Source organism: Dermochelys coriacea, chromosome 9 (assembly GCF_009764565.3).
Source record: "Dermochelys coriacea isolate rDerCor1 chromosome 9, rDerCor1.pri.v4, whole genome shotgun sequence".
In the NCBI taxonomy this organism is placed as follows: Eukaryota; Metazoa; Chordata; order Testudines; family Dermochelyidae; genus Dermochelys; species Dermochelys coriacea.
The window spans coordinates 93,529,749-93,555,377 of record NC_050076.1 but is presented as its reverse complement, the minus strand read 5'-3'; the positions used below and the strand labels follow the sequence as shown (position 1 = coordinate 93,555,377).

The following is a 25,629-nucleotide window of genomic DNA, read 5'->3' as shown; positions in this document are numbered from 1 at the left end:
TAAAATATATAAAAATCATTTCTTACCGTTTTCACCCTCCTAATTTTCAGGTTTTGCATTATTTTTTCAAACTTTTTGTTTAAAAATTTATTTTAAAACTCTTAATTGTCAAATTTACATTGTTTCATTCGAGATTTTGTGGATATCTAGAGTACGATACAAAAAAGTACTGTTTTACATTCATCTGTCGCACTTCAACTTTGAACAGAACATACAATGCGGGTAGCAACACCAGAAAATTGATCTAGTCATCTGGGACATGATGAGTGAGGATCTTTCTTGTGTAAGTTACCTTCAGTTGGCATGCTATGTATTAAATTCCTTTGTCTTCTTTCCCTCTTACAGCCTTTTTTTGCATTTGTAAATGAAGAAAAGTTTGCTGAAAATGGTTGGATGGTTTATAATGCAATGTCTGAATACAGGAGACAAGTGAGTTAAATATTATCTGAAAATTTACAGAGACCTGGTTTTTGTATGTGAATTTCAGAAAGTAGCAAGGTCGTTTGTCACCATTTTTGGTGGGTGGAAGGGGAGAATAAATTGTGAAGTAGAGAGAGGTTGACAGATCTGACAAAAAAGTAAGATTAAAAACAAAACATGGTGGAACCTCCAAGACTGTTTAAAAAAAAAAAATCTTAGTAAGGTGTCGCTGTATTTCTTTTTAGACTCTTGATAAATACCATTATAGCACACTAGTATTATTATTTAGTAAATTTACTGAAGAGTTACAACAGTTCTCAATTGTTTATATTGCATGTAAAATGAATTATAGGACAACACAAAGTTTGATTTTTACATTGTAAACCCTGCATTTCACAAGTTTATAAATCAGCTCTAAAAACTATTGGGGTGTTTTTTAGCTGAAATTTTCTGCATGCATTGGTCAGTATATAATATTAAAAAATCTAGAAGTTTTCACTCTTGGAAGTCTGTCTTGCTAATTTTGGATATTTTGAGCCCTGCTTCAAAAGTTTGAGAGAGTAACAGAGTCATTTAGATTACTTTAAGTATGCAAATTCCATCCAGTCTGGTATTTCTAAAAGTTTAGAAAATTGCTTATTATGGAAACTGCATGTTCTTTTACAGTGGTTGTTTATATAAAATCAGTTCACATTTTGAATTGATATGAAAAAAAGTAATGGCAACAAAGGAAAGGGGGCATGGTATACTTAGTTTTAAAAGGCATGTTTGTTAATTAGGTGAATACATCTGAGAATAGCACCAAAGCTATTTTCATGATGACATATCGCATAAATACTAAGGACATTAAAAAGTTTTAAATTCATGTTTACACAACAAGCCATCATAACTCTCTTGGATTTTTTCCTTGTAATTTTCTGATGGGCTAAGGAGTATCCAGATTCACGCAGCATCTGTTTGGTCCGAGGTTTAGAGGCCCAGGCCTAAAGAAAAGGTAAAAATTCAAACACCCACACAAACCCCACTCAGTGTGTGTGTGAGTGTATGGGGAGCTTGTTAGCCCCTCTGAATTCGCTGATGGGCTGTTGGGGGAATAGAGTCTCCTGAGTAACATCCTGTTATATCAGTAGTCTGTTTAGCTAAGAGGCCATTTTGTTTCCTAATCTAATCAGGAGTCTGCTTTCAACCACAACAAACTTCAAACAAATATAAGACTCAAGTTTTGTTAGGGTATGAGAAGGAGAAAATTTGAGAGGAAGGGCTTTCCTCTAATTCTCTCTTCATGTTTGTGCCTTTTTTATAACTTTTTTTCACAGGCAGGCTGGAAAGGCAGTTGTCTCTGTAGGGGGGAAAAAGCTTTTCTTTCCCTCCTCTACCTCTAAATTAGGGAGAAGGTTTTTTTCACTTGTTGTTGAACTATTTTTTTCTCCTAATTTCAGTGTTGTTTTTTACATGAAGGTCTAGTTAAAATACAGTTTGTGAAAAGGACCACATATACAGGCAAGCGTGTTTTAACTACTGTAGTTGTTAAAGATTGTGAACCCATCAGCAATGTCCTGTCTTGTGTGGGTCCTGTAATCTTCTAAACTACCATTTGTTCCGTATCATCATTGCAATAGTTACCCATGGTAAATTGGTAGGTTGTTGCCACCATGTGGCCATAATAGCATGTAAAAGAATAAGTATAAAGAAGAATTTGCAAACTTATAAAATACCAAGTAAAACGTACCTTATTTCTATTTCGTTTTTAAGGGACTGCCCAGTGAACAGTGGAGAGTAACTTTTATCAATGAACATTATGGACTATGTGATACATATCCATCACTTTTGGTAGTCCCATATAATGCCACAGATGATGATCTCAAGAAAGTTGCTGCTTTTAGGTCCCGAAATAGAATTCCAGTAAGTACTGTATGTGATAGAATGTGCCTTAAAGAGTAATTACTGTGACGTTTACATGCAAATATATGACTCTTGTGGCCTGAGAAATGAGGGGGTTTTTTTATGTTGCAGCCAAGTAACTTAAATTGATTTTACTGCTTTAAACTACTGTGACTGCCAAGCCCTGTTCCTGATTCCCCTACAAAAATATCTCCAATCCCCATTTTGCTCTTCTCATTTCCCTTTCCTAGCAATAACTGCCACTGTTGCACATTCCCTTTTGTTGACAGAGCCTAAGCCTCAGGCCACCATCTGTACTACTTTGTGGGCTGACTATTGTTGGATGCACTTAAGAATTGATAACAAATGTTATCCTTCTCATATGCATGCAAACCACCTGGCAGTCAAACACAAATCTGAAGGTCATTCATAGAGCCAGACCTCCTACGTAGTATCCTTTTAATGAGTTGTCAGCTATTTTTTTTTAATAGCATGGAAGAAATATTTTTAACTTAGACAATTAAAATAAATTTTAGGTAGTCCTAGATGAACTTCTTTAACTTTAGAATAGAAACCACAGAGTAACAAATTACAGCCAAATATAAAAACTAAAAATTCTAGTTCCGTTTAAACCATTTTGACTGATTTTGGTTTGTTTTTTGTTTTTATTTTCACTCTTTGTTAAAGGCGCACTCATATGATCATGTAAAAAAAAATGTGCTAGATCAAATCTAGTGACATGATTAAGGTTATCTAATGGATTTATGGTTAGTTCTTTTTGTAACCAGCTAATCTCATCTAAATCTTGCTAGGTTCTGTATACGCCTGCACAATGGGATCAAATTCTTGTGCAGCATGAATTTATTCTATCACCATGAAATAACCATTCATTCCCATTCCCACACAAACACTGACAACTATGGCTCGGTGATGTAATCTTCATTGAGGATTATTTTCAACAGTGATTACTTTTGAGGATGCTCACAAGGTGGCCTGGCTCCGCCCCCATGTTCTCGCAGTGTTGTCAAGGTGCTCAGAATCTTCTTCCTGTTCTGTGCCAGGAACTGGATAAATTGTAGCCAGTTTCAGAGGCTCATCTCACTGATTCCTCAGACTTTGTTCTCATAGACTGCGAAGCTGGGCTGCCTTGTTTTTTTTTTCCCTTCCATTCTCTGATTTAGTGGAACAGTGAAGGGAGAGAAAATAAACTGTACTCAGATTAACTCCCCATTGTAGGGAGATCTGGAAAGCAAGAGGCAGCTGCAAGGAGAGAAAACAAAATTTCAGGCACCTAGATGGAGCAAAAATGCTGAATTATGTGACGATGGAAAAATGCTAGACTATGCAGTTGCAGAATCGTGGGGACTCTAACTGAAATGAATAAGATCTGTTCACACCTGAATTATTGCTGCAGCCTCTTTGTTAATTCAGGCAGGCATTTCTGCATTAGTTTATGCTCAGTTTGCATTTTCAAAATTATTTACCCAACCATTAGAATTTAACAAAAGATGAGATGAATTCTGAAGTTACAGAATATACTTGACCTTATATATGTGCATATAATTTCAGGAGATCTAAATAGGAGTTACATACACAAGAGGAGAATAAACTCTTTACATGCCAGTAGTTCTTGTGCAATGATCTTTTACTAGAAATAGTAGCCGATAACTCTAACTTAAGACAAAACATACGCTTACCTTTTCAATTTCTTCCAATTTAGCGAGGTCTAAATATTTTAGACTTCCCATTAACTGTTTATAAAGAACATAACTTTGATGCTTTAAATTGTGATTCTCAAAGAGTACATTGCTTGCTAATGTTTTTTGGCATGTGGCTAGGTGCTGTCCTGGATTCATCCAGAGAACCAAGCTGTTGTTATGCGCTCCAGTCAGCCTCTTGTTGGTATGAGTGGGAAAAGGAATAAAGAGGACGAAAGGTATCTTGATATTATCAGGGATGCTAATGGACAGATCTCAAAACTGACTATCTATGATGCAAGACCCAATGTAAATGCAGTGGCTAACAAGGTAAGTAGATGTTTTAATAATCCTGTTTCTGAAAAAGCAATTGTGTCGCAAGTTTGCTATTTCTAACTGTAAGGTTTTTACAAACAGTTGCTTTTTTTTTTTTTTTTTTTTTTTACTGTTGGCAGTTTAAAATAAAATGCCATCAAAATATGAGTAGTACCACACTCTACACTACAGTCCTCTCAGAAGTGGAGAAACTTGGAAGCCTGTAGCAAATATTTATAATATATTTGTTGGGCTGCTTCAGATTTCTAAAAGTGGGATAAAAAACGAACTCGGCGAGATGTTTTTGCACTGCTGTAACTCAAAAACATAAATAACTTTTGCAGGCCACTTGCTGGGAATTTGGAATAGCTTATTAAAAAAGAAATATGGCTTTAATTTTTTCTCTGTAGTGTATAGAATGTACTTTATCACAGACAGTTTAGCTAGATTTTAATTTGATTGGTTGTGTTTTAAAGCTTTGGTTCAACTGGCTGCATTTTAGTTCCCAAATAACATTTTACGCTGTACACTTAATTTTAGTGGGTGACCAAAACCATTATCTCTTTGTTACAGCATGTAATCCTCTTGTGGTTTTCCTTTTGGAAGGAATGCCATTTCTTACAAAAATGATTTAAATTTTTTGGACTTAATTCAAAGATGGATTATGGCCAAATCTTATACACACACATTTCTTTTATTGTAATTTTCCTGTACAGCTTTTTAGAAAAATGGTATAAATATTTTGTCATCTGATGGTTCTTTTTTAAAACATTTTTTTGCTCGGTAGGAGTTATCAATCCTACTTATTGCTCCTGGGGGAATTCTGGACGAAAAAATAAAAAATTCTGTGCACAATATTTTAAAGTTCTGCTTATTTTATTTGTCAAAATAACACAATATAATCTTGCCAGTTTCAATTATTTTGATAATTTATTTCAAAATCTGTATCAACAAGTATGTCTGTAACAATACAGACAACAAAAATTATTCAGGAAGTGTTTTTTGACAAATAGATTACTTACTAGGCATATTAATGTATAGCTTTGAGTAATAATTTAAACTATAATACAGAAGCATATTTCCAGTATGCCTCAGAAGCAGTGCAAAGGCTTGGGGGAGTCAGGGTAATAGAGGAGCTGAGGGAGAGGGAAATAATTGCTGGGAAGGAGCCTGGGAGTGAACCTGCAGTGTTGTGGGGTGTGGGTGGGAGAAGCATGTGTGCCTGACAAGTATGTTTCCCATTCAGTCAGGCACATTTGCCCCTATCCTCATGTGTCCCTGCACCCCCACTCAACCACCCCATCTCCATGTATCCCTGCTCACCCCCCCGACCCCATGTGGCCCTGCACCCCCACTCACATTCAGCCCCCGCCCCAGTCTCTCTTCTCCTCCTTTTCCCCCTGCCCCTCCACAAGCCCTTCTGAATATAATACAACCTAGATGGAGCTACTATAAGGTGGGTGCATAACTGATAGGAAAACAGTTCCCAGAGAGTAGTTTTCAGTAGTTCACAGTCAAGCTGGAAGGGTACATCAAGTGGGATCTCGCAGGGATCACTTCTGGGTCCGGTTCTGTTCAATATCTTCATCAATTATTTAGATAATGGCAGAGAGAGTACACATAAAGTTTAACAAATTTATTAGAGCATAAGCTTTCGTGAGCTACAGCTCACTTCATCGGATGCATCGGATGAAGTGAGCTGTAGCTCACGAAAGCTTATGCTCTAATAAATTTGTTAGTCTCTAAGGTGCCACAAGTACTCCTTTTCTTTTTGCGAATACAGACTAACACGGCTGCTACTCTGAAACATAAAGTTTGTGGATGATACAAAGCTGGGAGAGGTTGCAAGTGCTTTGGAAGATAGGATTAAAATTCAAAATGATCTGGACAAACTACAGAAATGGTCTGAGAGGTAAATAGGATGAAATTCAATAAGGACAATGCAAAATACTCCACTTAGGAAAGAACAATCAGTTGCACACATACAAACTGGGAAAAGACTGCCTACGAAGGAGTACTGTGTAAAGGGACCTGGGTCTCAGTGGATCACAAGCTAAATATGAGTCAACAGTGTAACCCTGTTGCACCAAAAAAAACGAACAACCCCAAACATGATTCTGGGTTGTATTAGCAGGAGAGTGTTATAAGCAAGATAAAAAAAAGTAATTCTTCTGATCTACTCCATGCTGATTAGGCCTTAACTGGAGTATTGTGTCCAATTCTGGGCGCCACATTTTAGGAAAGATGTGGACAAATTGGAGAAAGTCTAGAGAAGAGCAACAAAAATGATTAATGGTCCAGAAAACATGACCTATGAGGGAAGATTAAAAAAATTTGGTTTGTTTAGTCTGCAGAGGAGAAGACTGTGGGGGGGGCACAATAGTTTTTGAGTGCATAAAAAGTTGTTACAAGGAGGAGGGAGAAAAATTGTTCTCTTTAACCTCTGAGGATAAAACAAGAAGCAATGGGCTTAAATTGCAACAAGGGCAGTTTAGATTGGACATTAGGAAAAATTTCCTGTTAGGGTGGTTAAGCACTAGAATAAATTGCCTAAGGAGGTTGTGGAATCTCCATCATTGGAGATTTTTAAGAGCAGGTTAGACAAACATCTGTCAGGGATGGTCTAAGATAATACTTAGTCCTGCCTTGAGCACAGGGAATAGGACTAGACCTCTCAAGCTCCCTTCCAGTCCTTTGATTCTGTGAATCCCAGTCTGTGTAACTCCCCAGCATCTCCATGTGCCACCCTCTGTCTGTCTCCTCCCAACCCCCAATATCCTATACCTCGCAGAGCAGGGCACTGTGAGGAACACAGCCTTTCCTCCCTATCTGCTGCTGACTGTTATGGCTAGTGAGCTGGCTGCCCTTTGTTCTGGTACCACAGCAGCCCCTGGTGGGTGAAAGGTGTAACTGCAGCACCTCTCCGGCAGAATGTATTTTCTGCTGTGAAAAAAAAAATCTACGGGGACATGAATTCTTTGTGCACGCAGTGGTGCAGAATTCCCCCTTGAGTAAAAGTATTTTCAATCTCCTAAGCTGTAGAAGCAGTGGAAGGGTGCATTTGCTGGGTTTGAGGGATATTGACCTATACACTGCAAAGGTATTGGGATTTGAGGGTTTGAGGGATATTGACCTATACACTGTAGAGTAAGGTCAGAATGAAGAAGCTGCTGCAAAATGGAGAGTTCTGGATTTGCCTTGGATAACTCTTACGTAAACAAGATTTTGGGCTTACTCCCTGGGCTTTGAATGTAATTTTTCATCCACACCCAAAGACCACACAACCAGTAGGAATTATTGAAGCCCTAGAGCGAAAGTAACAATCGTTCCTTACTCCAGGATGGATTAAGCCTAATAAAAGGAACTAAATTATAAAAACACCTCTCATTTTAGGGGCAGGATGACAGCTCTGACACATTGAGAAAGCCCCTTCCTGTGGCAGTGGTGGTGGACTATACATGTACTCGTTCTTCACTATAGTTTAGAGGGTTGGGTTGAATTTTTACTGGTGGGAAATGTTATTTCAGACCGCTTGAAAAGCCTAGTCTCTTAGCATGACTTTTAGGGGGAGTGTATTTTTCTCTTTCCTCACACTCTCAAATACCAAGCAGAAGTCAGCCTCTGCAGCTACTGTGCCATGGAACTTCTGAGAGAGCAGCCATAGCAGTGACTTTTTAGTAAGAATCTTAAAATGTGTTATGCAAGAAACAGAAAATTTGCTCATAGAAAACTCACTTAGAGTAAAGCTGAAGTGAGCTGTAGCTCACGAAAGCTTATGCTCTAATAAATTTGTTAGTCTCTAAGGTGCCACAAGTACTCCTTTTCTTTTTGCGAATACAGACTAACACGGCTGCTACTCTGAAACCGGTGATCACTCCGTGAATTCTGTCTGTCAAAATTATTGGTCAAGCTATAGAGCAGGGGTGGCCAAACTGTAGCTTGTGAGCAACATGTGGCTCTTTTACTGTGGCTCCTGAGCCGCCTCCCCCATGCTGCCCCCCTCTCCACCTACCAGACTGGGAGCTCAGGACCTCTACCTTGCAGTAGGGTGGTGGGGTAGGGGTTTCTGTCCAGTGGGGAGGGGACTCTAGGAGCTTCAGCTGAAGCCCCAAGCCCTGGCTCCTGACAGGTGTGCCCCAGCTCTCAAACTTTTGAAGATTGTCGTATGCGGCTCAGAGGGCCAGTAAGTTTGGCCTCCCCTGTTGTAGAGAATTTTATTATTTAAACTTTATTCATTCTAGGAGCAAATAAACAGGACACTGAAATATAGCAAGCTTTGAGACTCTTGGTGCTAATGTGGGTAAACCTGTGCTTTCATTAATTAAAGTTTGTAATATGGAGACAGGAAAAAACTGTCATTTCCTCTTGATTAAACTCCTGTCTAGTTAATATAGAAATGTAGTGAATAAATAATTCCTCATTTCATTTCTGCCATTGATGATCCAGTGTATTAAGAATAATCAGAAGATTGAGATATTGCTGCTTTGTGGAATGTACTTATATTTTAATTGTTATCTTCTAGTCCATCTGAGCTCCATTTATTTTAAATCAGTTTCCTCCATACTTAAATCATAAATTTGTTTAGCTAGTAAAAATAATATTCAGGAATTAAAACAAGCAAACCAACATGGTTAGACAGCAGGATGTCTTAATAAAAATTACCTGTTTTTAAGGTAGTTGGTGTCTGGTCAAGGGAAGGCTATTTACGATCATTACTTATGTGTGTGTATATATAGAGTCCAGGGGTATAACCATTTGTCCTCAAAGCAGCCTGGATCCTATCTGATGTAGTGCTTGTTCCATTTTTGCTTGTCTGGCTAGTTTAATCCAGTCCGTGGATTCTGGGACTCACCTTCACAAAATTTAGCTCTTTTAGCCAACATTATTATAACTGTTTTGTTTCACTTCTTAATTTTGGCACTCATGAAAATAAAGAACCTGAATATCACCAGTGTTCAGGTCTCTTCAGGAACTGGAAAACCAAATCAAGACTGAAATGATTGTCTTGTTTTGAAAGATGCATAAAGGCTATGGAAGAAGTGGAAGCATTTGATGATGGCAGGAGGGTGAAATGTGTGAGGAAGCTTGTATGGCCAGTAATTCCTATTTACTTTAGTAAATACCTCTCCTTGCTCGAAGTAGCACGCAGGCTTTGGTACACTAAGGAAGACTGTAGAATAGACCATCCAACAGCATCAGTCACAAGGCAAAACAGATTCATCTGTACGCTGATGATTTGTCAGACAAATTTTTCAATAATGGTGATTGTGGTGTCTGTATCCTGAGGCTTAACAGAGAGTACAAGAAGGAGAGCATTAGTTTGGGGGTATATCTGCTCAAATTATATGGCTGAAATGAAAGCTATTCTTATTGCACTGCAAGTGCAGAGCAGAAGTAGAGGTGGCATTGTGATGTTTGGTGACTTGCAGGCAGCGAGCCTCAGTTTCTTTCAAAGAAACCAGAACACTTTTTCATCAATCCAGTTCATAAGAAGGATCAAATAAACTTACTCTTCCGTGGATTCCATCATATGTTGGTATATGCAGGAGTGAGGCAGCTGATAATCTTACCAAAGTTGGAAGATGGGAAATTCAGGTAGGAATGACAACGGTCAAGTTTATTGACGCCTTATCAAGGAAAATACTAGCTGAAATAAATGGTTGAAAGTTAAAAGATCCTGTGATCAGTATCAGAACATCTTGGAAAGTAACATCCACTATCATGAGCTGGCGGACAGGGCATGCTGCAAGAATGAAAATCAACAGAGATGGGAACAAGATATGTTCACTCTGCAAGTTGCGTCGAGAGAGGCCCATGCTTCTGAGTGTAGTAAGGAAAGTGATGCTCTTCAGATTTGACACCTGGATCAAGCCCTTACAAAGGACCCTGTAAGAGTTGCCAAAATCATTCTCTAACTTCGTGGCCTGATATGTTTATCTAAGACACGGCGGCAGTAACAGCAGCAGCAACTCATGGGGGTTCCAGAAAGAGAACTAGATTGATGGACAGATTTGAACTTCGTTAGATCATTTACCAAAAAACATTTATTGGGCCATACCCCCCGTGCACAAAGCGAGCTACCTTGGATTTGCATTTTCTTTATTACGTAATTTGTATTGAGGTGAAAAAGAGTTTTAAAAATATAATTAATTATTAAATATAATATAAAAATAGGGCTTGCCTAATATAGTTGGGCTATATAGGTGGACTTCCTCATAAATAATTGACTTGGTAATGTGGCAAGGTTCCCTAAAGAAGGTTTAATCCCCTCAATCTTAAAGTATTTCAGCAGAGTTTAAATGACAACTAAAAGTAGATTTCAAATCTGTTTTTGGTTTTTAGGCCACTGGGGGAGGATATGAAGGCGATGATGCATATCCCAATGCAGAACTCTTTTTCCTAGATATTCATAATATTCATGTCATGAGGGAATCTTTAAAAAAGTTGAAGGACATTGTTTATCCTAATGTAGAAGAATCGCACTGGCTATCTAGTTTGGAATCAACTCACTGGTTAGAACATATCAAGGTGAGTTTCGAGCGCAAAATAATATTCTATAGGGATCGTATTTTCTCTTGTTTTACATAAGACTTTTTCACTTGACTTTTTTTCTTTTTGTAAAATAAAAACTACATTAGTTTGCTTTGTAATTTGTGTGATTACTGAAGAATTGAGTTACTGCTGTTCTGGAATTGGGTGACCTGGAAAATGTCTTGCTGTTCTGCTTGTTGGAAACTATATAAAGGGTTGGCCAGTAAGGTAGGACTTCTGCAAATATCAGACTTGCTGTCTTTATTACAGATGCTGTTTTCCAAAAGAATTCTTTTAAAAAGAGGCAGCATTTATCTACATAAAGTGGGTTACCTTTTGATTAGTCAGGCTGTAAAATTATTCATGTATAGATGTGTTGATATCCAATAGCTCTGTCTAGATTGTACTAGTTTTAAGAATATATCATGCTAATATCCCTATTTAGCCAAGAGTAAGAGACATTTATCATTTTAAATATTGACATATCTTGCTTTTTGTGGGAGAAGATGAAGGTGGTTAATAATTGAGTAAGTACAAGACAATGTAAGATTAAGATTATATTAATAAATGTGTGCTGTAAAACAAGGATTCTTGAGTTTCAATGGCACATGAACACAGAGAAAATTAAACTATTTTACTGCATGTTTAAGTAAACTGCAATTTACAAAATGTACAAATTTTAGTCTAGGAATGTTTATTACATGAATTTTTGAACTTCATTTTCTTTGCAAATGAGTTGTGTGCGCTCCACTTTGTAATTGAAATAAAATATTTTAAGGTATGCATTAATCGTCATAAAAATGTTTTTAGCAGTATATTTTTGTCAGTTGTTTTTTGGGCTTATATCCCTAACATTTCTGCATTTTTATAATGTATGCCCTGCTGTAGTGACTGCTGTTTACTTAGAATTTCAATTTTAAGTGAATGGTGGCAAAAATAAACATGAGAAAAGGATAAAACAGACTTTATATTTAGCAATAGCATCTGTCTCAAATCTTTAACTCAAAAGGAACTAAATGAAATGTGTAATTTTTAACATAGGTACTTCTTGTGGTAATCCTATTTTTAAAAATCTTTTATGTTGTTCAGTATGGTAAAGACACTATTTTCGTTCCCATTTTTGAGAAGTTGCTGTGAGATGAGTTTGGTTCTCTTTTCCTTAGTAAACCCTATTTTGTATAGTTTGGGTCTTCATTTTTTTTTTTACAGTAGAAATTGCAAATTGCTTGCTGAACTCCCAGAAAAATCTGATCAATTTAACACACACAGGTGTTCTTCCCCAAGTCTTTTAATTAAAATTGTAAGAAATCAGTCATTTTTGCTGGAATGATAACACTAACCTTCTGAATTGTCTGGTATCTGTACCTTGTTGTCAGCTTGTCTTGACAGGAGCTATTCAAGTGGCAGACAAGGTGTCTTCAGGGAAGAGCTCAGTATTGGTGCACTGTAGTGATGGTTGGGACCGAACAGCACAATTAACTTCTCTAGCCATGTTGATGTTAGACAGCTACTACAGAACAATTGTGGGTTTTGAAGTTCTGGTACAAAAGGAGTGGATAAGCTTTGGACATAAATTTGCATCGGTAAGAATTAGAGAAAATAATTGAAAGGAACTGTGTTAAAGTTTTTTATGTATATTCTAAAACAAGGAAGATTTTTAGATGCTTGTATTAAAACTTTGGTGCTATGAAAGTTCTAATAAATGTGTTCAGCTTTTCAGTTGATCAACATGTCAAGTTTTGATCTGTTCTTTACTGTCTGTCTAAAGGGATGAAGAAAAATAAATCTGAGCAGAATGATCAGTCTTACCTAGACTTGAAGCTATTCCATAGCACTTACTTCATTTTTTCAAAATTCATTTACTTTGTCTCCCTTTTATGCATCCTGCTGGAAATGCAGAACAGTTAATGTTATGGTACCATTTATTGGGCACCAGTAAGGAGGCAAAGAATAGTGAAAGCTTTCCATATGGCTCCAGGATGGAGCAAAGAATACCGGAAACATGGAGCATAAATTCAGCTTTCTCACTCCAGCAGTTTTTCTTGGCTTTTCTCTGACTGCTCATAATGAGACAAACAGATGGAAGAACCTGGACAATCTTTGCTAGGTGATGTGCTGAGAGAGAGTTCCATCTTCTTCCAGCATGTCCTAGAATTTGTCATAACAGGCTTCAACATAGGACTCAAGCACTGTTATGCCATAACACCAAGTCCAGCTCTCTCCTTCTACAGTCTTTTGAGGTGAGAGGGAATCCCTAAGGCCCCACCTCTGTACTTACAAGCTTGTCAAGGGCTTTTCCCACATGACTTATCTTCAGATCCAATATCTCTCAGTAAGACTTGTCCAGTTTGTGTCATTGTCTCTTTAAGCTCTTATGTGTTGCACCTTGTGATTTAATCAGAATTTGGCTTTTAGTTGCCCTTTCCCCATCTTGTAGTTTTGAAGAACTAAGCCAATGGTTCTCAAACTTTTGTACTGGTGACCCCTTTCACATAGCAAACCTCTGAGTGCGACTCCCCTTATAAATTAAAAACACTTTTTTGTATATTTAACACCGCTATAAATGTTGGAGGCAAAGCAGGGTTTGGGGTGGTGGCTGACAGCTTGCGACCTCCCCCATGTAATAATCTTGCGACCCCTGAGGGGTCCCGACCCCCAGTTTGAGAACCCCTGAACTAAGCTCCTTCGTTATTCATCTTTGCTACCAATACCTTCCATTTCTTTTCAGACAAATTTATAGTTTTTCATTTGCTTCAGGAGTACTTTTCCAGAGTGATCATATACCTCCACACGGTTTTCTCCAACTTTCACCTAAACTCTTTCTCTCCTTTCAAACAGACATACTACTCTCAGGATATAAAGGGAGAAGCTATCAAGCTTTATTTGCACAGGACTGATATTCAAAAATAAAGACTATTTTCATGGTCCAGTGCAAGGATTGCCAACCTTTAAAGCCACCATTAGTTCCTGGCTGAAATCGTGTATTGACAGCAGGGTAAACCCCCTTCTCTCACAGTGAAAAGATGCTCTGCCAGAATCTTTTTTTCTGCTACTTAAGTAGAGAGAGAGGAGGCCATTTCCTCTGATATCTGCAGGGCCACTACCTACTCTTCACTTCACATCACACCTTCATCAGTCCCTATAAAGTGGACCTAACTTTCCCCACAAAGGCAGACTTTGGATGTAGTGGTCCAAGTTAACTCTCAGGTAAACCCATCTTCTTACTGGGGATACTGTTGGTGGCTTCTGCTAGCTGTTTTCACATCCTGCTGGCAGCACAAACTCTATTACCAAAGTTATCCTGTGTGTGAAGCTACATTCTTTAGACTCTCTTATCAGCAAGGCCAACGATATGCTGTAGATGTTTAGTTCATCAGTTGTAGTAAAACAGTAGTTTTTTTTGAGGGATCTGACAGTGGACAAACACTGCTTCAGCTTAGATGTTTAGAAAATTAGAAAAAAATATACTGCTAGATTTTGGAAAAGGAAGATTCTTGAATATGACACACTATAGCAGGGGTCGGCAACCTATGGCACACATGCCAATTTTTAATGGTACGCTGCAGCCTGCTGGGTCCCAGCCACCGGCCCCGCTCAGCAGGCTGAGCAGGGCCGGTGGCCAGGACCCCAGCTGGCAGCAGTATGCCATTAAAAATCCTACTCGCCCTGGCCTGCTCTTCCCCCAGCGTGCTGGGTTCCTGCCCCTCCTCCTCTCCCTCCCTGCCGCTGATCAGCTGATGGCCCTTGTGAGGGAGTGGGAGAAGCGGAGCCGCAGCGCGCTTGCTGCTCCGGGGAGGAGGAGGAGGAGAGGAGGTGGAATCAGGGCATATCCCCTCTAGCCACCTGCCGTGAGCCGCTCTGGGCAGGGGGCTGGGAGCACCCCCATACTCCAGCCCTCTGCCCTGACGCCTACACCCTACCACACACCCCGGCCCTGATCCCTGCAACCCCCACACCCCAGCCTCCTGCCCTGACCCCTGCACCCCCCATAACCCCATCCCTGACTCCAGCACCCTGACACATACCCAGCCCCCCCCCACACCCAATGTCCTGACTCCTGCACCCTCCTCTCACACCCCAGCCCCCTGCCCTGACTCCTGCACCCCCCACATACTCAGCCCCCCCAGGCCCTGACTCTTGGACTCCCCCCACATTTCCACCCCCACCCCTCGCACCAAACGGGAGCTCCTACACCCCCACACATACTCCCACCTGCACCCCTCGCACCAAATGGGAGCTGCCCAGCTAAGCACTCCACACTCAAACCTCCTGCCCCAACCCTAAGCCCCCTCCCTCATTCTAGCTCCTGGCCAGACCCTACACCCCAACCCCCAGCCCTGTGCTCAGTCACTCCCACCCTCGGCTCAGTGCAGAGAAAGAGGAAGAGAATGGACTAGAACCAAGGAGAAGGTAGGTACCCACTCTATGTGGGCAGGGCTGGGATCCCAGCCCGGCAGCGGGCTGAGCGGGGCCGGCAGCTGGAACCCTGGCTGGCAGGAGCTGGCGGATGGAACCCCAGACCGACAGTGGGCTGAGTGGCAGCGGGCTGAGCCGCTTAGCCCATTGCCAGTCTGGGGTCCCGGCTGCTAGCCCCGCTCAGCCCACTGCAAGTCTGGGCTTCTGGCTGCTGGCCCCTTGCCAGCCGGGGTCCCGACCGCAGGCCCAGCTCAGCTTGCTGCCGGGCCTAGGTGAACGGAACCCCAGGCTGGCAGCAGGCTGAGCGGGCTGACGGCTTAAGATCAGCATTTTAATTTAATTTTAAATGAAGCTTCTTAAACATTTTGAAAACCTTGTTTACTTTACATATGACAATAGTTTAGTTATATAATATGTAGACTTGCAGAGAGAGACCTTCTAAAAAACGTTAAAATATATTACTGGCAGGCAAAACCTTAAATTAAAGTGAATAAATGAAGACTCGGCACACCACTTCTGAAAGGTTGCCGATTCCTGCGCTATACAACAGCTGCTACTTACTCTCTGAGAGAATATAATGGGGAAGGACAAAGGGGCATAAACATGATTTCCATCTCTGAGAAAATGTTGGTAGAAATTGATTCCATACATTTACAGCATGTTCAAAAGAAGCTCAGGATTTGGAATGGCAACAGTAGCATGAATTAGTGTAAATGATTGAGCTGGGTAAGTATTAGGGAGAAAAGATGTTGGATAGCTTCAAACTTAAATGAAGATAAAGAACTAGTGCAAGTTCTTGCCACCTCAGTCATGTTTTGCATAGTCCTTTATGTACAGGTTTCAGGGTGCTGAAGACGCCCATGCTTTGGAGGGTTGATTTCAATGCTGAATCTTGCAACCTGTAAGCAAGAAACTCCCATTGATTCCAGAAGAAGTTAATTGCACTTCAGAACCTTTCAAATCTTTAAGTGGTCTAAAATAATGTTAATATGTAAAATGATATTGCTAAAGTCAGAAGAGTGGACAATAGAGTATTAACCCCCTCATTGTAGTATTGTAGATCAAATGTGTTTTTCATGCCTCTCTTGGCATTTATGAAGCATGTCTCACACCAAAATAGATATGATATATATCTCAAAACCAGTTGTGAGTAATGTCCAACTTGCTTTGTTTCATTTCAGAGAATAGGCCATGGTGATAAAAACCATGCTGATGCTGATAGATCACCTATCTTTCTCCAGTTCATTGATTGTGTGTGGCAAATGTCTAAGCAGGTAAGGTCTAGCCATATCCAAAAAATGGTGTTATCCAGCAAATAGCAATATTTTAAAATTATCCTTGAATTAAGAGTGAATTCTCAAAAAAAATACTGCCCCTCCCCCCCATATCTCCCAAAAAACCCCAACAACAAACAAACCATCCTTGTATACCTAAGTTCGCTGCTCTGACCAGGTAGTAGAAAGTAGCATATTTACTTTTTTGATTAACCCTCTCCTCCCTCCCAAGCTGGAAGTCCCACTAATTCTGAGTAGAAAATATGCTGGCTTTATGTCCAGTCCTTTTGCTCATTAACCACTATTTCATGTCTAAAGGAATGTACTATGACATAACTTACAAACATTCATAAAAGCATCTGTTTAATAGTGTAATACTGTTGCATATAATTACAGGAGCTAGAATTAACGTATTATGGTTAATTTTGTTTTTATTTCATCATTCCAAGAACTGTTCCTGGAAACACAATTCCCTCATGCAAGGACAAAACAAACTTTGTCTTTGAGTATCAAACTCGGTCTATCAAACTGCTATAGGTTATTTCACAGTCCCTTCCCGCGTTTTCAGAGCACTGTGATTGTTTCTCCGTCCCCCTTTTTTAATCCAATTCTAACACCTTGCCCTGAAGATACTATGACATTGCTCCTTCCTATTGAAGCTTGAAAAGAATGCTTGGGGCTACTCAGTTTTACCTCATAAACTAACAGACTGTTCGTATTAAGTAACAAAACTATGCATATTATCATTATAGCATACCGAGCGCATGTAGGACAGGTATGAGAGTCAAGAACTAGAAATCAAATATTGGTCCCCCTATGTGTCAGTGCAAAGCAGAGTCACTAGTTCACTAGGCCTATGATTGTTATATTACTAGTTTAAATGTAATAATTTTGGCTGTCTAATCTTGATGCAGTTGAGTTAGCAATCTTTCATGGATCAGAGTAACAGTGCCACAAGTACTCCCTTTTCTTTTTTCATGGTATCGTTATTGAAGAACTGTATTTCACTGACTTTGAAGAATTATGTTTGTGCCAGTGAGCTAATTATTCATAAAAATTTAGCTAACATTATGGAGACAGAACTTTTGCCTTGAAATTCTGTTAAAACTTACCTTGTGGATCGCAGTCTTCCAACTATACCCTTTCACAGCTTATTCTGTTTATAGAAACTTATTGTCCCCACTTGAGATACCTCAAGAAATGTACAAGTTCACTTAGTGTAATAATACTGTGCAGCCAACTAAGTACTGCAGTTTACTTTTGCCCACTATAAGCCCCTCCTTGCATTTTGTTTGGATAAACAAATCCTTTTCCAATATTAAGCTAAATCTGTCACAGAAAAGTCAACAGCTTTGTGCTTAATTGCAGTGGCCCCATACCTTTATCAACTCCTAATTCCTGCATGTAGTTAGTCTTAATCTTCTGGGGACAAAAGTGAAAAAGTTCCTGATTAACAAGGAAACCAGCCTCTTGTTAGGCAAGATGAGACTTCATCTCTCTTTGGAGTGGCAGAACCAGCTTTATATCTTGGAGCTTAGAAATGTAAAGCAACATTGTTGATCTGACAGGACATATGCTAATGTATTCATTGATAAGAATGTAGGAGTGTTGACATCTTACCTGTTTCAGAGTAGCAGCCGTGTTAATCTGTATCCGCAAAAAGAAAAGGAGAACTTGTGGCACCTTGTTAGTCTCTAAGGTGCCACAAGTCCTCCTTTTATTTTGACATCTTACCTGTTATCTGAACATTTAATCCATCATGTTTGTAGTTGTTTTGTGGCAGGAAACCTAACTTTTAGGTAAACTTAACAGGTTTCCTAAAGGACTTCTTTTAAACTAGCTGTTCAGTCAGACTATTTCTATGTGTGCGCTCATACACAGAAACAAATCTCTAACAATAACTTTTTTGTGCCTAGTTTCCAACAGCTTTTGAATTCAATGAACAATTCTTGATTACAATTCTGGATCATTTGTATAGCTGCCGATTTGGTACTTTCTTGTACAGCTGTGAATCTGTTCGAGAAAAAGAGGTAGGTAAAACTGATGATAGTTTCACTATGGCATGAGGAATATATGATCTTAATTTAAAAAGAAATTAAGTTGTTTAGCCAAGATGGCAAAAATGGCACTGTTTGAACAATTGCAAGACAGAAAATTGTTTTTGTGTATCTAAAAGAAAATATGCAGACTTTATGGTACTTTGTGAGTTTGTCACTGCTTGTGGAATATTCTTCATTTAGTGATTATACATGTGATACTTTTAGTTACAACAGAACCATGCTACATGAAAAGTGTAACTGAAGTTACCATAGTGTGTGCACTCTTATACTGTACAAATACGCAAAATCCTTACCATTTCATTTTCTTTGCAGAAAGTGACTGAGAGAACATTGTCATTGTGGTCATTGATAAATAGTGAAAAAGCAAAGCACACCAATCCTTTTTATACTAAAGAACTGAATCGAGCACTCTATCCAGTAGCCAGTATGCGTCACTTGGAACTTTGGGTCAGTTATTACATTAGATGGAATCCAAGGATTCGGCAGCAAGTAAGTCAACTTCTCTAACTTATATGAAATATTTCTCAATGTAAAGATACAATACACTTGTACTCCTTTTTTTACACCATACAGAATATAATTTATGCTCTCTGTTTAGTTATTTCAACTAATGTCTGTCAGGAAGAGAGAAGAAATATTGCTATGCTCTTCTTGACCTCTCAGACTTCTTTTTTTGGATGTTAAGATTATTTCATTGGTATGCATCAACATACCTTCCAAAACTTACTTTTCCCACTTTAATTTTTTTTTTAAATCTTTCCTTTTTTAGTTTTTAAGAACATTTGATGCTTGTGAAAAGCAGTGACTGACAAACCTGAAGAATAAAGTTTTCTATCCATAAAAATAGGTAGAGCACAGACACTAGAAGTAAGCTACCATACCGCCCTGTCATTCTGTAGAGAAAATTTGTTTTAGAGATTAGCATTCCCCATTCTGTCCTTTCCTCTGCTGAAATTCCCAGCAAGAGGCATTAATTGTACTGGTGATTTTTTTTTTTTTTTTTTAATCTGGGTATTTGTTTGGTAGGACTTTCAGCTCAGGCCACCAAAATCATTTTAGATTGAGTAGCCATTAGATGGTAACTATTTTTGATCACGACCAGCCGGGGTCAGAGTTGAACCCAGAAACAGATTATGCTTATTACTGAATTCTCTGAGTGCTTCAGTCCTTCAAGATTTTTAGTATAATAGAACCTCAGAGTTACGAACTGATGGGTCAACCACATACCTCATTTGGAACCGGAAGTATGCAATCAGGCAGCAACAGAGACCAAAAAATAAAGCAAATACAGTAGTAGTAGTAGTGCTGTATTAAATGTAAACTACTTTAAAAAAAAAATAAGTCAACTTTAAAAAAAAATGGACAAGATCAGGAAACTGTTTCTGTGCTTGTTTCATTTAAATTAAGATGGTTAAAAGCAACATTTTTCAATTATAAACTTTTGAAAGAACAACCATAATGATTTGTTCACAGTTACGAATGTTTCAGAGTTATGAACAACCTCCACTCCCAAAGTATTTGTAGCAGGTTCTACTGTATTTAATTGATATACAGAGGCTCAGAATTTTGTTTAGTTATTAGTTTAAAACATTTGTAAAAATCTGATCAATTGAGCAGAGAAAGATAGTGCATCATAGTGTTTGTTATTTTTCTTAAGAAGTGGGAAGAGTTGTAGTTAGGGGAGGAAGTTATCTGACAAAAGCAGTCTTTTTCATCCAGTCACTGGGAATGAGCAGGAGTTTTCAGGCAGCACAGTTTCTCTTATGTAATTGATCTTTTATATTATTTACAGCATCTGGAGCTGGAAAGAAGCCATCCAATGTATTATATATTTTTATAAGTATTCTGCCAGTTTGAATTTGGCATTTTCATTTCAAAACTGTTGTTGCTTCTGCTGAAAGGCTAGTGCATTTTGCAAAAGGTGGAACTACAGATTTGTTTTAGAAAGCTAAGGATTCTAGCGTATGGCCATTGGCCACTTACCTATTAAAGTTCTGGACTGAGGTGCCAATTGCCATTACCAAACAAAGATTTTGGCCCTGGAGCACTAGAGCATACGTGGAAAAGTAGATGAGGATTCTCAATCACTGCTAGCAAATGATGAAAAATGTTGCCTGCTTGAGCAGTTTGAATTTTTGACCTTTTTTTGAGGAAAGAGGCTCTGAAGTTGCTGATTTTTTTTTTCCTGTTGTATGTTTAAGCCCCATCTTCACTAGGAAATTGACTCACTGTTGATGTGTTCCCCTGAACCAGTACTGAATAGTACTGAACCAGTACTGCTAGTGTAAATGGAACAAGACTCTTTTCAACATCATTATAAAAAGCTCAATTGAGGCTTCTGTGCAAGCAATGGATCAGTTTCCTAGTGCAATATTCCTTTAGAGTTAGGCATAGTGTTCAACAGCTTTGCTATTATCCTGCTGATTCTCTAGGGTAATAACTGAATCCAAGAGCTTTTATAGTTGGTTCATACGCTACCTGTTGTACCAGTATCTCACCTGCTGCTTAATGTTAGAGAAATAGATTACATGGGCGGGGAGTAAAGCAATTAATTTATTTATCCCTAAAGGTATGTGGCATTTTATTTGGTCCTGTTGGGACCTGGAAGGCTGTGTGTCTGAGTTTGTCACGTGCAGTATCTCTTTTCAATTTAATTTATCGTTTCCTCCCTACAGGCAGAAATTATTTGAAGTTTTATGGAATTATGCTCAAAAGGGAAATGCTTATCACCCCACCTCCTTTTAAAGAACTGCTATCTATATGAATAGCTTTTTTTCTTGACGCTCAAGAAATTTCATAAAACAGATGTCCAGAGTTTCATTAGAGAATTTACTAATAGAAAATGTGCTGGCATTTTTGGGAAGAACTCGGAAAACTTGGGCACAAAGGTTTTATTTAACATCCTCTCCCCTTCCTAAAAAAAACCCAAACAAACCAATAATCTTTTTTAATTATAAGGATGCTAATATATTATTGGTCTAGTTTGATGATTTAGCAGCACTTCCAAGCAAGACACCAGGATATAGCTTTTCAATTCCTGGGTTGTGAAGAGCTAGGTATGCTCATGACGTGTGTGAGGCCTTGTCTATACTACTGCAGTAAGTCGACCTAAGTTAGGCTATTCCAGTTATATAAATGACATAACTGGAGTCGACGTAGCTTAGGTCAATTTACCGTGGTGTCTACACCACGCTGCGTCGATGGGAGAGCGCTCTCCCACCAATTTAGCCAGTCTTTAGAAGACCCACTAAATCGATTCTGCATCGATTGTGGCAATGCCAATCTAAGGGCTTGTCTACACTTATTGGTAGATCAGCGCTGCTGCAATTGACCCACTAAATTGATGGAGGGGCGCTCTCCAGTCTCTGGTAATCCACCACTCTGAGAAGGAGGGAAGTTAATGAGAGAGTATCTCCTGTCAACGTAGCATGGTGTAGACACCGCGATACATCAACCTAAGCTACATCGACTCCAGTTCTGTTATTCATGTAACTGAAATAGTGTAACTTAGGTCGACTTATCGCAGTAGTATAAACAAGGCCTGAGAATGGGGAAAATGGGACAAATATTCATCATTCAGCAGCAAGCTTTTCTGACCGATATTGAAGTAGCATGGACTGGCTTTGTACAAAGCTGGATATAAATCTCTTTTTGTGAGGAAGGGAGGATAGATATGAGGAAACCCTTTTGAGAAGGCTTTATTGTTTGGGACGCTGGAGCATGCAAAAGTTGGGTGCCGCTGGATTGTTGGGTGGAGTTGGAACAACCTCATGCTGAGGAAACATGGTCAAAATAACATTGTAAAAGGTCACCTTTATTGGATTTTTTTTTCTAGCAGCCAAATCCAGTGGAGCAGCGTTACATGGAGCTCCTAGCATTGCGTGATGATTACATGAGAAGACTTGAAGAACTACAGATCACAAATAATTCTAAGATTTCCAATTCATCAACCTCATCAGCATCTCCCTCACAAATGATGTCCCATGTGCAAACTCATTTTTGAAGGAAAAAATGTTTGATTCTTTCTCTGAACATTGTAACCATAAGTGGTGCTTCATGTAGATCTATAGTACAAAAAGGAATATTTTAATGCCTTATATTGGACCTCTTCCTAACATGAAATTTTTTAGATTGTCTCCATAGTTGAAAGACTTGAAAGAGCAGTCTCTTCAGTTCATTTGTGCCTTTCAGAACCTGTGGACAGGAAACATGTTATCCAACATGGGAAACTTATATGGGATGCGTTAGAAGTGTATTTTGTGAAAGTTTGATACAATTAGAAATATGATTTGATTTTTTTTCATTAGTATGCTTTAATTTATTGCATCGTTAGGTCCTGATCCTGCGAAGACATAACCATGTGCTTAATCTTATGCAGTGTGAATAGTGCCATTGACTTCAGTGGAGCTATTCACAGTGTATGAATGTAAGGATGTGTGTAAGTCTTTGTGGCCTTAGGGGCCTTAGACTTTTTGAGGCAAAAATGAGAGTTGTATTATCTTCTTGAACTTTCAAAAGCAAAGTGCTCAGAAATAGATTTTTTTTCTAGTAAACTGTAAACTACTCCAGTTTTTATTGTTTAAAATAATTCCAAATCTGAGGACTTTAGGTGACAAGAAACTTGTAATTAACAATTCAACTTGCTCAGTACGTATCCAAAAACAAGATAACTGTATAAAAAAGGCTAACTTCTATATCGTAGATGACAATTTTAGAATAAATGGATGAGGATTGTGATGGCTTTGAGGAAAATACGTTGCAAACTTTTTTTTTTTTTTTTAAAGTTAGCTGTGGAACACAACATATATTTTTGATTCTCGGTTCTGTCAGCAATATTTTCTGGATTTTTGCTTTCATTAATTTGCCAAAAATAAAGAATGGTTCTCAAGAAGACATATATAAATCTAAAAAATAGGATCCACGAGGACATTGCTTAAATGTCTAACAGTAGCAATAAGCTTAGCTTTTATATGTTTTCTAAAATGAAACATGCCTATTCAGAGCAGCTCTTATACCAAAATAGTTTAAAATTCTTCAGATTATGAGTAATGAGTTGGGAACCTCTTAAATTTGTAGCTAGTGCATTTAATCTATTCCTTTAACAAATTTATTCTTTATCAAGTATTTAAAGGGATTTCAATGTATAAGGTTTGCAGATAATAGATTGTGCATTGACTGAATCTTTCAACAAACTTGGTTTGAAGTTATTTCAGAGGCTTCTAGTGTTACATTTATAATTTGCTCCTTTCAGGTATTTTTTCATTAGAGTTACAAGCACTTAAGGCAGCACAAACCTTGCTACTTGATATTTTAATTCATATTTGCATATACTTGGAAGTTTTAATGATTTTCAGGCAATTGAGTACATTTTGCAATATAGGATTTGTAAAGGACTGTTCATAGATAATATAGTTATTTTAAAGGGATTGTTTGACACTTGAGACTTCTACATTTGTAAATTATTGTACATGTAAGTTTTGATCTACAAAATGTAACAGCAAAATACAATAGGATATGTATAAATTAAGTTTGTGTAAGTATATAAAATATAGTTTATTAGAAATTCTCCAGTTTTTGTAAAGTGTAAATATTTGGGTACAAAAGCTAAATTTAAAGCATAGAGTTCCATAAAAAGCAGATAGTTTAGAGAACATTGGAACATTTTAGAAATAGTATTTTGCATAGAAATAAAAAAGCGCCTCTTAATTTGATAAGTAAATATTATGCTAAGAAAATTGCACTGTTTTTTCAGGGAAATTCAGAATAGTGCTTATATTGTGTGTGTTCTAAGGACATATGGCTTACCTCCACATATATTTGTCCTCTCAATTTTACTCTCCCCTGAATCTGTCTTTCATATATTATTCAGCATATGTATCTGGAGCAGCAGCTTTGAGTTCCTCTCCCCCCAAGATCTTAGTATGTTAAGATAAATTGGGTGCAGTACATCAATGAACAAGGAAGTTCAAATTCATGGCTACTTATCCCTATGGCAGAGTATAACTTAAAAATTTAAAAACTATGCAAATTCTGATGTAATTGCCTTCTATTTGTATATGGTTTGTAAAAAACTAGTTTTTTATTACAGTTTTTGAGAATTGTAGTAGTTGGATCAAACACACAGTAAAATCTTTTTCAGCAGTGTGCAGGAGGAGTTAAGAAAATCTAGTTTTTACTTTGTAAACACTAAATGATAAACCTATTGTTTGTGAAAGTTTAATACAATGAAAAGGATTTAATGCACTTGTTTCATTACATATATACAATTCATTTATATTGCCAATACAGTTGATACTACATTTTTTATGTAGCTAGAGCTGAAATTCATTCTTTGAAAACCTCTAACTTAGCTATGTGTTCACTTGGATTCTTTCTCAAGACAATGATTTAGAATAAAACCCTTGTTTTTAATTCTATTAAAATAGTAATTTTAAATACAAAAAAGAACCTTTCTAATTCTTTAAGCTTCTATTTGTTCTAGGATGCTAACCTTTTAATCTTAACGTGACCATGGATATAGGTGTGAAAACTATGATCATTATTAATACACAGCTTTTTCTGTTTGTTTTAAGATGCTTATTTAGGTCCTGATCCTGCAGTTCACTGCATGCTGGTGAACACTGAGGCTCCACATGGACACAGCAGTGGATTGTAGAATTGGCCTTACACAGCAGTTAGCTCAATTGTGTTTGAGCAAGGCAGTTGCATGAAAATTGCCAAACTCTGAGTTTAGGGAGGGTGAATGAGAAGAGAATTTTAGGCATTTTTAAGAGCAATGTTGGGCAGTCTTTTATTGTGCTATGTTTCTGCACTATACCATGGTGCCGAAATGACTGGAGTAAATCTTGTGACAAATCCCCCAATACTTCTCCCAAAAAAAAAAAATTCTGCTTTTTCTTTTATATCAGACAGGGTTTAGATGTAAAAGATGAGCAAGCTGCACATACATACCATGCATCACTACTGTGATTACCAGTGCCAGCTTCAAAATGTTGGTGTCCTTCTCCCATTCCTTCCTGCATACTATCTCAAAGC

The 25,629-nt window shown here is 38.2% G+C and overlaps 1 protein-coding gene across 6 annotated transcripts in view; it reads left to right on the top strand.

Moving 5' to 3' along the window:
- The window catches only part of MTM1 (myotubularin 1), an 83,911-nt gene extending 58,754 nt beyond the window's left edge, over positions 1-25,157 (top strand). For 3 of the 6 annotated variants that reach the window (XM_038416620.2, XM_038416623.2, XM_043492566.1), the window contains 9 exons: positions 346-429; positions 2,173-2,322; positions 4,140-4,328; positions 10,656-10,841; positions 12,221-12,427; positions 16,442-16,534; positions 18,451-18,564; positions 18,907-19,083; positions 22,430-25,157. In XM_038416620.2, the coding sequence (XP_038272548.1) occupies positions 346-429; positions 2,173-2,322; positions 4,140-4,328; positions 10,656-10,841; positions 12,221-12,427; positions 16,442-16,534; positions 18,451-18,564; positions 18,907-19,083; positions 22,430-22,597 (1,368 nt within the window). In that variant the 3' untranslated portion in view covers positions 22,598-25,157. The remainder of the gene's footprint in view (positions 1-345; positions 430-2,172; positions 2,323-4,139; positions 4,329-10,655; positions 10,842-12,220; positions 12,428-16,441; positions 16,535-18,450; positions 18,565-18,906; positions 19,084-22,429) is intronic. The other 3 variants (XM_043492565.1, XM_038416622.2, XM_043492567.1) reach the window with 3 other exon arrangements.
- The last annotated feature ends 472 nt before the right edge of the window (positions 25,158-25,629 follow it).